Below are 13,793 nucleotides of genomic sequence, written 5' to 3'. Positions count from 1 at the left end.
ATCTATGGCTGAATGCGCCTGAAGAAAGGGCAGGTCGCTTTTTTTTTTCCACAAGTGGGAAAAAACCACTCATGGAAAAAGGAAATGACCGGCTCACATTGAAATCAATGGGAGGCTTTTTTTTTTTTTTAACCTGGAATTTGACGCGGATGCTGCCTCAAAATCCAGTCCAAAAAACCCTGTGTTAACCCAGCCTTAAAAGTTAGGGTTTTTTTTTTTTTGCATTTTCAGCCAAAACCAAAAGTGGATTGAGCAGAAAGGAGACAAAAAGAATGGCAAACCTAAAGGAAAGCTTGTGAGGTGATAAATATCCAGTTGCTGAGGCCGATCCTTCCTTCTCACTGCCAGATAGACAAAAAGGAAGAGTTTGAATAGACGTCCATTTAAAAAAAGAAGTTCTCCAGGGAATCATTGTAAAGTATACAATATTTGGTGAAATCCTTACTCATGTAGACCTATAAGATAACATGATAGGAGAAGTCAGCTTATTGGAAAAAAAAAAAAAAAAGGAGGGATATTTATTAAAGATTTTAGGGATGAATCATTACAGGGAAAACTTCCAGAATCCCAGAAATATCAGTCAATGTCTTATTACCTTATATCAGCAGAGAAGCTCATACTTAGCTTTCTTCTTCTGGATATCTTGTAGTTCCAGCTTAGTTCATGCTAAGCCCCTCCCCCCATATGTACGTCTGTCACTCATTTATGTCCATGAGAAGAGGGTGTTGCCCATTATCCTACAGCTTCTTGTTTCTATATTAGGATAATTCTAAAATGGTGTACCCTACCCACACCCGTGTACCAGAAGATAGAAGACTGTTGTCAACAGAGAAGAATTAACCATATATACCATGAATATTGTTCACATAATATTTAACAATCTATACAGACTTCCTCTAGGGGTTCTGTACTGGACGCCCATCTGCTCATCCTCCTCCTCAGTGTTTACAGCTACAAGGACTAGGCCCCCATAACACTTGTGACCACCAGGCAGGAGCTGCTGGAAACAGTGATGCTTTGCTGCAGCATTTTCCCCCCACAGTCCACTACGTGGGGACTCGGCCTTAAATTGTGGGGGGAACTGCGGCAGTACAGTTTTTGTTTTATAGAATTTCATAAATCTTGTTTTCAGACCCAGTATTGTGTGGCCTACACTGTACAGTCTTTGGATATAGAGATCAGCATGGAACCACCAAATATGTGTAGTGAACCCAATGTTTCTGTGATAAGACAGCCACTTCTTAAGTGCACCAGCGAGTCCCCAAGTACTAAGTGATCAGCTGGCTGGTTAAGGTTCAGACCCAACACAGAATAAGCGTCTCAATAATGGCAGAAATGAGGACGCAGACACTCGGTGCGGTTTAAGAGCACTTTATTGTTCTTTAAGGCTACTTTTAAGTACAAAAAAAAAAGAAAGAAAAAAAAAAAGGATGGCCTGCCAAACTTTTTTTTTTTCTTTTTTTCTTCAGTTACCAGACGAAACAAGGCCAAAACAGAACGCTATAATACAGATTTACAGACATGGAAATGTTTACAAATGTCCTGCGGATTGTTCCTTTCTGGGGATGCAGACATTTTAGTTTGTCTTATCGCTGGTTTCAAGTACACATTGATCTTAGAGCCCAAATTTTTGTTTTGTTCCTCCCGAAAAAAAATCTATGAAGGGCTGGAATTTTGTTAATGCTCGCATCCTGATAATGTCAGTGCTTTGGGATCTACTGTCTATTACATGCACAAGATGGCTGCCTCTACGCAGCATGGGGGACTACCGGATGTCAAAGCCAGATTGTTCATTGAGTAAAGTCAAAAAATTAAAAACCCTCCCATAAAAAAAACCAACAAGGTCATTAGGCATGTTTCATTACATATATAGCCTACAAGGTAGAAGTGTATTAGAACCAGCGACATTACACAATACATTACCAATAGTTAATACCAGACCAACCGACACAATGTGCAGTCAGATATTACATAGAGACCTGCCAACGGCCATACAATGCATTATGGGTTAAACAAACACAACAACAAGTTTGTCAGCCGAGTGCTTCTGTTTAAGTGTATAGGTTCGACCGCCTGTGCTGCATACAACGCGCCTATCTCAGATAGGGCAACAGAGTCACGTGAGATACGAAAACCCTCCCTCAAATATATATATGTACAAATATGAGATTGTTATGATGAGAGTCACATTTTCTGCACGCCTGCAGTGACCAGATTGCCTTTATACCCAGGACATTTACACAACGAAAAATTACCACCAAGTCCATGGGTCTTTCTACGCACATGAAATATGCCATTTAATAAATTTTTATTTTTTTGAAACCTACGTCCAGGATAACAAACAGCAATGTGTTCACTTGCACAGAGTCCACCTCCATATCACTCAGTAGACCGCAGCAACAACATGCTAGTGGCTATCCAATATTAATGCAGCGTTTCTATAGAATACAAGTGTACCTGCACATCACTGTATTACAGACACATCTAAACGAGAAAAAAACAAAAAGATCAACTTTTTTTTTTTATTCCAAACAACCAAAAAAGGAAAAAAAAAATGTGATTACAATGAAAGGAAAAAAGGGCAAATTAAATAGCTACATATCATTAACAAATTGTTCTTCAAAAAAATACCTACAAATTTTTCTGTACATTCTTTACGCACAGCGTAACGATGGTCTTAAAGTTACCTATATAAAAAAAAGTGTTCATTTAAAAGTGTGTGTTTTGTTTTTTTTTTCGTTTTCATTTTCTTTCTACATTGAATGGCAGACGCTAAAGCATGGACTACCCAATAACATAGCAGTGAAATGTCTGAATTTGGGAGAATATTGAAGGTGTCACCTGCGTGGCGACTGTATAGTACATGGAGCAGCTTGTGACAGGGGCAAGGGAAGGGGCCGTGACTGGGCCCATGACCAAGTAAATTTTTCTACCGATAAATTCACTCCCGCACTGTGAAGATAAAAGTAATATGTGTATATTTATTTAAAATAGATCTATATACTTATATAGGTTTTCACTGGAAGGCTGGAATGTATGATAAAAAAAGGGGGGAGGGGAGCTGAGCAATTTAAAAAAAATTAATGTTCGCTTTTATCTTTTTTAGGTGGAGCATTTTTACAGCTAGCAAGCTAAAAAAAAAAAAATTTAAAGAAAAAAAAAAAAAAGGAATGTACATAACAGGTCGCAAACTTGCACAAAGCTTTAAATTCACTCCAGAAATTTCAGTTTGACAGATTTAGTGGGAGGGGGTCAGGGGGTGGTTTAGGGGGGTCAGGGGGTTCATAGTGTAATGTTTGACTGTCAAACTAAAGGCATAACACACGAACAAAAGCAACCAAGGTAGCGATTGTTTACCAGAGATACACAGCATCCTGTACCACACATTAGCAGAATTATTTTACCGATTTACCAACGCCTGTCCGGAGGCTCTAGCTGGTTACCGCTAATAAAATATTACATGAGTACAACTGTACCAGCAGTAAGTATGTCAGAGGACTATACTGATAAAAATAAACTAAATCTGAGGAGAATAATAAGTATTCTGATCTTGTCTTGAAATTAATAGTTACCAGCTATTTTATCGTGAAGAATGCACACAATGCACTATTACTCTTTCGACCTCTCTGCGTGAAACCGTCCGACTTCTCAGAGACCTGCAGTCCAGGTGCCTGAGACGACAAACGTCGGATCTATACGCTTTATTCCAGACCTACTTTGTCTTTTATAACGTCACCCTGGAAGTTGACCCGTTCTCCTATACCTGGTGCATGCAGCCATTTTGAGTGTTAAGCCAATATCCAGCATGGTCTCCACCAATCCACATGAACTATTAGCATCCCTTTGGCCTAGTTCATACGGGACAGTTTTGTTTGTTTGCCAGATTAAAAAAAAGTGCACTGTATGGACCTCAAGTCGTCCATACAAAAATCACAGCTGTTGGTTACAGCCATGTCCCCATTAACATGTCTGGTGAATGGAGAGGGGCAGACAAGTCCCAACCGGACTCGTCTCCGAATACAAGGATTGGGTATTCTGAATTCCAAAATGACCAGATCTCCGGGTCTCGCGATCAATGAAGAATAGTGTTGAGCGAATAGTATTCAATCGAATACCTCGCTCCCATAGGAATGCGTGTAAGCGGCCGAACACCAAGGGGTTAAGTGCATCAAATATTCACTGCGCTTAACCTCTTGGTGTTTGGCCGCTTACACGCATTTCTATGGGAGCGAGGCATTCAAAGAATACTATTCGCTCATCTCTTGGGCATTGCCAAATTTAGACATATTGAATTGGTCCGACCAAAGAAATGTCTGCATGCAGAGGTGATATAAAGCCATACAGCTAAACGGTTGGCCCTCTGAATATTCGCATTTCACAAGAAGTCTTGATCCTTTCTTAATAGTGCAAATCAGACATGACAGTTCTTTTCAAGTATATACATAAAGATACAACTCAAGAGAAAAACATAAGTAAAGGCCAAAAGCTCACTAGTTCTAGAAGCTGGTAAGCAAAAAGCATTTGGATCAACCAATTGGTGTGTGCAACAGAGAGTGGGGTCTGTGGTGGGTCAGTCAGTGGGTAGTGGGCTTGCATTAGAGGTTCTTTGGTAACAGAGGCAGGAAATTAGGTTGCTACATGACAATGCAAAAGGACAATAGTTCCTGCTAGAAGATTTTTAGAGGCATCCATTTTGTGCCAAGCAAGTACACAAAAGAAACAATAACTCCCCTTCCCCCGACACTAATCTTTAGCATTATTTTGTCAAAGCCCAGTGAAAGCAGCTGCTCCTGATCTCATAGAGAGTCACTCTATGACAGTACAGACGGGGAGTGATTATGGTTGACCATGTGAGAGGAAGGAGATTGGCCTCTTCGAGATGCAGATTCGGGGCTGCTGGACACGCCATCCTTGGCCGCTTTGATCTGGAGCCAGGTATCCCCAAGCGCCTTGGCAAAGTGATCATCCACCGAGCCAGTGATGGACACAGAGTTTGCTACTGGCTCGGGTTCTTTGTAATTCTTGCCGAGGCTCCGGCGAAAGTGTTCTTCTACCACAGGGTCACAAGCGGTTGTAGCTGGGTGGACAAAGAAAAGATATTAGCACGAAAGGTGACGGGTTTTCATGTTCTAGTTTTAACATATCATAGAATACTCATGGAATTAGCAAGAAGATAAAATATTCTTTGTACCGCGTAGACTTCCAAACTGGGACACAGCGTATTCGATAAGTATATCCATGTCGACGTTTGGTTTTTGTTCGGGAATAGGGGCAGAAACCAGATAATGATCAGCGCTGGACCTGTCATGTGATGGACACCAACCAGGCCCAAACATCCCCTATGAGTTGAGTCCACTGGGGTGACATTCTTCTAATGGGGCCTCTGACACAGATGTGACCTTCACCATAAAGATGCTTGAGACTCCAGTCTAACTTAGGACATGACAGGCAATACTATACATTCAAGACCCCCAAACTCTGAACTACTTTAATACACTTATGCAGTTGGAGACACCAACGTAAGGGACAGTGTACAAACACGTTTTCCTGGTTCAAAATGCTAAAATGGTAAATGGTATGACCCAAAGATATCAAATACACTTGACAATAACTTACTGTTTGATGGTCGCCTAAAGTTGGCTGGCATAGCCGAAACACAACCACTATGGGTAACAGGGCAGTGAGAGAGGTTGCAGTTCCGGTTGCTCGCTGGAGCACATGTGATCACTGATGGTCGGTTCTACAATAAAGAAAAGAGGAAAGTCAGTCATGTAAACCTCTGGTATAGCGGCAAGTCAACATGGAGAACTTACATAAGGGACAGCACTGCGTTCTATATACAGGTAGAGAATGAGGTGGTACATTAGGAAATCTCTGGTTCTTAAAAAGGGGTGTTCCACTTTAACCCCAAAAGAGGGCTTAAAATAAATACTATAGACTGCTCGGCTGGGGATCGCTCAGTCACCGATTGGCCGGCACGCTCCCGTACAGACAGAAGGTAAAGACCCAAAAAGAGATTGTACGAAATCCCTGGCCAAATGACCAACCCTTGTCTCCAGACTAGACTTCATGTAGCCGATTCAGTCCTGGCATATCTCATGCACACTGGCATCTTCATTGAGACGACCACCCAAAATTAAAGAAGTGATCATCTAGGGGACTTGAGGACTCGCTATACTCCTAGGTGCTCCTCTGTAGAACATTGAGTACTGTAGTAAGATTAAAGCCACATTTGATAAGACTACACCATGGCCGTGATCCACAGAACACGTTTCCTGATAAACTGCCAGCACTTACTGTAATCCCAACTTTCTTTAATAGAAATGTGATTTAATCAGAAAACATACCAGGATTGTTTTCTCTGCTTAATGGTACAAGCTAAATATAGAGCCCTAATCCCTAAAACACCAAGTCCATTTTCGCAGCGCTCCTTATACGAGAAAAAAAACAATTCAGCAAAAGATCACGGACACACGCTCCAAAGAAAGAGCTCGCAATGGAAAATGTGCCTGGAAGACACCTGGTATGGCGGTTTTATATTCGGATTCAGATACAACTGGTAGCTTAAAGGAAATTCACCCAGTGACGGTAACCAAGAGTAGATCCCATTATGAAATAAAGATGTCTTAAAGGGTCTGTCCACTTTTTACAACTTTTTTTTTCCTGGGAGCCCTAAATATCAGCTATGGGCTATATGTCCATGAAAGCACATCAGCCCAACAAAGGCTATATTACATAGCCAGCCACATCCAGGCCCACAGGAGTACAATCAGTATCAACGAGAAACGGGTTGATCAGCACTTGTTTGCATTGGCCTGAGATCACTTGTCCCCCATTCATCTTCATGGATTATTGCCAGAACTAGTCAGCTGATCAGCAGCTCTATTAGCGCTCCTAGGAAGGCATGTTCTGATGGTAGCCCTGAATATCAGACACATAACCCTGGTATCCCAAAGCAGGAGGCAGCAGCACTATGTGGCATATACGTGGCGTTTCTCTGAGGCACAGGAAATGACTGGGTGGATCGCTCAGTGACAATAGCACAGTATGAAGGAAACGTGAGGTCACTGGATGCCCCAAACACGCACACAACACAGAGCCCTGGCTTCAGACATCATGATTTAAAGTAAAGTTTAAGACACGGATTAAAGGAACCCTATTGTTTATCAAAAACGTCCCTTTAAAAGGAGACCAGTCACCAGGAGACCTCTCTTTCAGCTGAAGTTTCCACAAGAAAAATATGCTATAAAAGATTCTCCTTTAACAGTTAAGGGCAAAAATCTACGGAGCTTGCAGCGTACCTAAACTAAGTTATAAATTACACAAAGTCAGACGTACAAAGAAAAATAGTAAACTTTGTAATATAATAAAGAAAAATGCTTCTTTCTTTGCCCATTTTCCTCTCAGCGCTGATAAGATCTGTGCTCTTAAGTCTCTGTACTGATAACAGCTCCCGCCCACTGAGAATAGAAGGAGGATTTCCAGTTGTGACTGCAGCATCTAGCGGATGTTTTAACTCATCACAAAACTGGAATACCAGGTCAAATAATATTACCCAGCAGTTACATGGTGGCTCAGTGGCTAGCACTGCAGCCTTGCAGCGCTGGGGTCCTGGATTCAAACCCTGCAAAGGACAAAACATCAGCAAGGAGTTTGTATGTTGTTCCCGTGTTTTGCATGGATTTCCTCCCACATTCCAAAGACTATATATATATATATATATATATATATATATATGTGTATATATATATATATATATATATATATATATATATATATATATATATATATATATATATATATATATATATATTAGTAGTAGTATTATTAGTAGTAGTAGTATTATCTAGCAGTTATGTATAGACTCCAGAGAATGGATCTGAACAGTAAGTTCAGTGACTGTAGAGGGGGTGAAGGAAGAATCATTTTTCCTTTAACAAAATATTTCATTTTTACTTATTTTAATGTTTCTTACAGTAACCAATCACAATGCAGCTTTCATTTTCCAAGTACCAGATACAAATGAGCTGCGCTGTGACTGGTTGCAATGAGGAACAAAGTTATTCTTACACATGATAATACAACCTGCCAATCGACTGGAACCATGTAAGTCACAAACAATGGGAAAATTAAAGCGTATGAAAACTAAGAAACTGTTTTTTTTTGTACCTGCTGCCGTTCCACGGGGCTCATGCTGGGCGTCATTCCCAAACTTCGAGACAGGTCACTGTTTTTGGTGAGTGCCAGAGGTTGATCCATACTGACAGGTGGAATTGAGGAATACATATGACTTGCATGTAAACCCATTGTTGGAGCTGCTGCTCTTTCAATTGGGCTGCGACTTCGGTCCCGTGGATCTTTTCTGTAATCTCCATTAAGACCCTTGGTACTAGAGAGAGAAGAAACACAATAATAAGCTGACTTCATAAATACGGTTACTACATTAACAGAGAGATAAGTGTGACTATAATCCTAAATAGGTGATCGGTGTGTAGCGGCTTCTTGATGGTTAACCGAGAACCAGTGCCTCATCCATATAGGGTCCAATACCGGGCACAGGCACTCAATGGTTGGGCCCCTGTGGATTAAACATTGGTGCCTATCCCAAGTCTTAATGAACCTCTAACTCAGCCAAAAAAAAAAAAAAAAATCGCCCTGTAGTACATCCGTTACTGAAGTAACTGAAGTAGGGTTTTTTTGTTTTTTTTTAATAAAATCTTCCATCTCCTACAACATTTCGGTTTACTTAAACTTCAGGAAAGAACATCTGGAGTGTCCTGAAGCTGCCATGCCAGACACCATGAAAGGCACAGCAAGTGGTTATTGTGTGCAACAGGAAGTCAGGAGCGTAGACATAATGGTTTCCTGAAGAAGACCTTACAGATATTTTGCTAGATGACAGAACTGTCTAACATTATCCACAAGCCAGTGATTGAAATTTCCACCACACACCCTCTAAATACACAGCACTGCCGACCCGAGGGGGAACAGTGTGCAATGTGTCACCTCTCACCAAATCCTACGACAGATGTCAGTCCTTAAGCTGGACATATACTTCAGCTATTGGGCAAATAAGCTTTCAGCTGAAGGATATATCCTGCCCAACAAAACCACGCTCGGCTGAACATACATTTATTGTCTCCTCCTGCCCTCCTAACTTCGTGTCTTGGGAGAGTTTTAGGATTAGGGCTAGAGATGAGCGAGTAGTATTCGATCGAATACCTCACTGGCATAGGAATGCGTGTAAGCGGCCAAACACCAAGGGGTTAAATGCATTGGATATTCAAAGTGTTTAACCCCTTAGTGTTCGGCCGATTACACGTATTCCTATGCCGGCGAGATATTCGATCGAATACTACTCGCTCATCTCTAATTAGGGCTGTTGTCGCAAATCAATGGGGTTTTGGGGGGTGGGGAGTAAAAGTCCAGCATATCATTTACTTACTATACATCATACGAGTTATTGATCTCATATAGTTATTTAGATACATAGCTTGTTCCATATTTACTTTCTATAGGGAGTTACTCACTAGCACTCCATAAATGGCTGACCTTGGTCAATCACAAGGAGGTTCAGCCTACAGAGTCCCCCGTGGTTGCGATATTCTTACATATTAGATAGTTGGTCTGTCCTGCTTAAATTGGATTCATTTTGCTGGTACCCACCAAGGTGAATTTCCTTGACCTCTGTGTTCAACTTTTGTCTGTATCTGGCCAAACCTAAGAATATTGATCTTGTATTGGGGGAAGGGAGGCTTTCTATGTTGCTCCAACATGACTGATCCTTTGATCCCATGTATGTATGTGTATGGAGTTGGGAGAACTAGTTTGGGCTGGCTGGTCATTACAGATATAGCATTACTGGTTAGTGGTTACAGCCCCTCCGCTGTATACCCTTCTCCCGTATCTCCCATATTACAGGACATTAATCCCAGTTTGCTGTCTCACGGTTTAAATTAACTGCAGATGAGAATATGAAATTGTCATCTGGGATGAAAAAAGAAGAATATAGGATAAGGGAATGAAATGAAAGGCTTTTTTATAATACTAACCTCACTTTAATCATTGCCAAAGAGCATGGAGACAGCCCAGCGTCCTCCCACCAGAGAGCCCTGGGCCTCACAAACTTGGCAAGCTCTCCGCGCTGCACAAAACGGGCTGGTAAGAACACCATGTCAAAGTAAGAGTCCTCTCCAACGCCTCATGACAGGACGGAGGAGCAGCCCCCGAGATTTTATCCTTATCTTTTAACACAAGATTGGGGTTTTGTTTTTTCTTTTTTGCAGTTTTATTATTTTTAACCCTTAATTTTGAACCGCATCTGTGGAAATCCTTATCTATCAAATTGCCATAAGAGATCCTAGAGACAGATATTAAGAGTGGAAATACTTAACGTTACGGAACGCAAAAAAAAAAAAAAAAAAAGTTTGGCTTGTTTTGGGCCTAAAATCTAAGGCCATTAAAGTTGTACACGTGGTCTGTGACTCATGGTCTCCGAGTCCTTGGAGGGGGTTTCCAGGCTTTTCAATGGATGACCTATCCATGCACCATTTAGATCTTTCTTCGATAATTACATCCTTAAACCTTTTTAGGAGATCCTCCTCCTCCTACTAAATGGATAGTGAGCCAAGAGGGACTGCACCCATTGTGGCTAGCAGATTCTGAAGGTGGCTCGGTCTACGTCCTGCTGCTACAGCCGAGTTACTTTACATTACTTTTACTGCGCGCACGTTGAATTTATTAAAACGTAGAGACTGGAGCAGAAGTTGTTCCAAAACTTTCCCAAGTCTGAATGTCTGTAGCAACAGTCTCCACAACAACCGTCTTCCCAGGAGTCCAACTTTCTAGTAAATGTTACATCTGACGAACCTCAGGAAACATCTGGGAAATGTGCTAAATGAAAGCTTCACGTTATAGGGCTCTTTCATTACAGCCGGAGCGCAGGTTCCTCCTCTTCCAGGGAAGGGTTGTTTTTTTTTCCGCCTCTTTCTTAATCCAGTTTCTCATGGTTAGCTCAGAATATTCTACACATCCAAGACGGTCGGAGTAGGCGAGTGCTAGGCCATTACCGGCAGGTCAGCATGAAGTATTGACAAGGTGCTGAAGGTTACTGGGCTCAACCTCAACACCTAAATGAACTGCCAGGGTGGATTACAACGTTCTGTTACAATGTTAGATACGGGATTTATGAAGTGCAACCTGAAATTATAACACTATTTTTATTTAACATATTGGATAGTTTGGAGGGGAAGGGAGGGGGGGGGGGGGTGTCTGTTCTGTGAGCCATTACACAATATGGAGATCAAGGCTGCGATTACATCTGCGAGGGTGTCTCCGTCACAATGTGCACAAAATAATAAAATAATAATTCAGAAGAAAAAGTCCTGCAAGTCCAATTTTTTTTGGCCAGTGGTTTCAGTTTTAAAGAATGAACCACCAATGGATCCTGTTATAATGGGCTCTGTATGGGACTGCTGTTTTAGGCATAGTTCACATGCAATTCCGCTGCGGCTGCCATGATAGGATGCCGGTGCAGTGCACGGCATCCTGTCGCGACTTTTCGCTCCGGATTAAGCCCAAATTAATGGGCCTAGTCCGGAGTGTGCTGCTGTGGCTGAATTAGCCGCGGATTCCGCCTGAATAAAGGGCAGCTCGCTTCTTTTTTGCATGTTGCCGCTAGTGGTAAAAAGAACGCTAGCGGTCTACATAGACCGCCATTGTGAGGAGGCGGATTATGATGTGGATTCCGCGCCATAATCTGCCCCCTCTGTGCTCGTGTGAACGGGGCCTTCGTCTTTTAAAAGGCAAAAACGTAGTTACGCCTATAACTGCCCATACAAGTACTGTGGGACTCCCCAACCTAGAGGAGAAATGTGCCCCGACTTAGGATCACATATAACATGACAGCCAGACAATATATTGTATAGCCTTCCTCATTGGGGCTACCTAAAGTATACAAGTGTCTCAAAATAAATATGGATCCTGAGTTACTAGTTGAGCATTGGTCCTGAAAATCTGCCCCAAAATTGGCATCTCTCAATTGTGGGGCATTACTAGAGTTAAAGGTCATACAATCCTTTACCTTTTTGCATCAAAATCTTCCAATCATGCTTTTCTATAGTTCCCATGTGTCTCTGTGGTAACAGACAATAGACCCATCATGGAGTCTGTCCCTGCATTCATACAACATTGATGTGCCTTATCAAACCTAACGCAACACCACTGGGGTCACAGGCCGGGTCATCCACAGCCACCAACCACAGAGATATCAATTTTCAGACAAAGGCTGAATTTTTGTGGCATATTTGGTATCTCGCAAACAAACCATCACTTTATAGTGTTCTCTATACCCAATGCAGGCAAAGGGGTAGACATTTAAGTCTTAAACCTACATGGCTTTTTTTTTCTATTGTGGTCTTAAAAATTTGGCAGCAAACAATCCCAGGTGCAAGCTTGCAATGTGCAGCGATCTGAACCTTATTCTCCAACAGCCATGTGTCTTGCCAAGGCAGATGGTGCACAAAACACTGCAAAATCTGGCTGGCATACCACAGGGCGGTACACCCACCGCCACATTTCTTATACTCCTACATCAGATCTCATCATTCAGAACTTTTTCTGGATTGACAGATTATTCTACGTCTAGATTAGAAGCCAGAACCGGAAACATGACTCAGAAATGGCGCAGTGTTCCTACTAAGACACTGAACACAATCTTGGACCTGTACTTTGAAGCTGTTCAACGTCTTATCCTGCTACACGTCCAGACATCAGGTGACATGCTGCTCAGAATCACCCGACACAAATACGGTACTGGACAAAAACCAGAATTTCCAGCCAAGGAAGTCTTTTTGTTCTTTTATATAGAGTCCAAGGGACAAACCACTGGATATGTAGCTGCGTCCACCTGCGACTTTAGACTCAGCTGCAGTAACTGCTTGGAACATAAAAAGGTTATAGACAAGGAAACTACAAGGTTTATATCCAGCAAAGGAGGTTTTATATATTGTTTCATACATGTGTCAGGGTTTACTGTACAACATCCCCGCAGGCAAATGTCTCATACAGTATAGCGGCACAGTAGAAGCGGCAACGGGCTTTGTTTTCGCTGTTTTTGGCATACACCGCACGCAGAGAACTGCCAACAGAAAAGGGTGCGTGACCCATTCCCAGATCTGCGAGAGGACTCTTAATTTTGTAACACTGCCTGCTGGGAAAAGGCTGATGTCAGCCCTAAGAGCAGAGCGTTTGGAGAGGATAAGGGGCCCTTTGTTTTCAGCTGAACTGTGAAAATGAGAAAATGGCTCCAGTCTGACAAACAAGAAAACCACACAACTGCAGGTCAGGCCTCAGACCTCTAGTTAAAGCAACAGAACTTCATTAGGGGTTCTCTCCTGCCTATGGTGCGATGATAAAGGAATCACAAGCAATAAAGACTGGGGGTGCCTTGATGGGAGGACATCGGAGTGCGTGAAGGAAAAAAATAAAAAAAATTTAAAGAATTACTGAAGACACGTTTTGAATTGAATTTTTGAGATTTGGATTCTTAGGTATATAGGCAGTCCTTATAATACCCAGCTTGATAAAGTATAGAAGGGAATGTATGGACCAAATTATTTTTATTATGCACACCCCCATAAGCTATTACATATATACTGTATAGAATTCATGTTCATGAACAATAACAATATAAAATAGTATAAAAGATCGTTCTTGCATTGAGACTTTGGCTACGTAACATAAGATACCACGCCAGTTTTCTAGAAAAACAAAATAAAATTATACCGCTTCAT

At 41.7% G+C, this 13,793-nt stretch overlaps 1 protein-coding gene across 3 annotated transcripts in view; it reads right to left on the bottom strand.

The window, feature by feature from the left end:
• Positions 1–4,208: 4,208 nt before the first annotated feature.
• VGLL4 (vestigial like family member 4) overlaps positions 4,209–13,793 on the bottom strand; it is a 73,392-nt gene continuing 63,807 nt past the window's right edge. For all 3 annotated transcript variants that reach the window (XM_075286950.1, XM_075286948.1, XM_075286949.1), the window contains 3 exons: positions 8,170–8,389; positions 5,617–5,740; positions 4,209–5,077 (listed from right to left, as the gene is read on the bottom strand). In XM_075286950.1, the coding sequence (XP_075143051.1) occupies positions 4,812–5,077; positions 5,617–5,740; positions 8,170–8,389 (610 nt within the window). In that variant the 3' untranslated portion in view covers positions 4,209–4,811. The remainder of the gene's footprint in view (positions 5,078–5,616; positions 5,741–8,169; positions 8,390–13,793) is intronic.

This window comes from Leptodactylus fuscus, chromosome 9 (assembly GCF_031893055.1).
Source record: "Leptodactylus fuscus isolate aLepFus1 chromosome 9, aLepFus1.hap2, whole genome shotgun sequence".
In the NCBI taxonomy this organism is placed as follows: Eukaryota; Metazoa; Chordata; class Amphibia; order Anura; family Leptodactylidae; genus Leptodactylus; species Leptodactylus fuscus.
The sequence above is the reverse complement of the archived record's forward strand: the minus strand, read 5'-3'. Positions and strand labels throughout refer to the sequence as shown.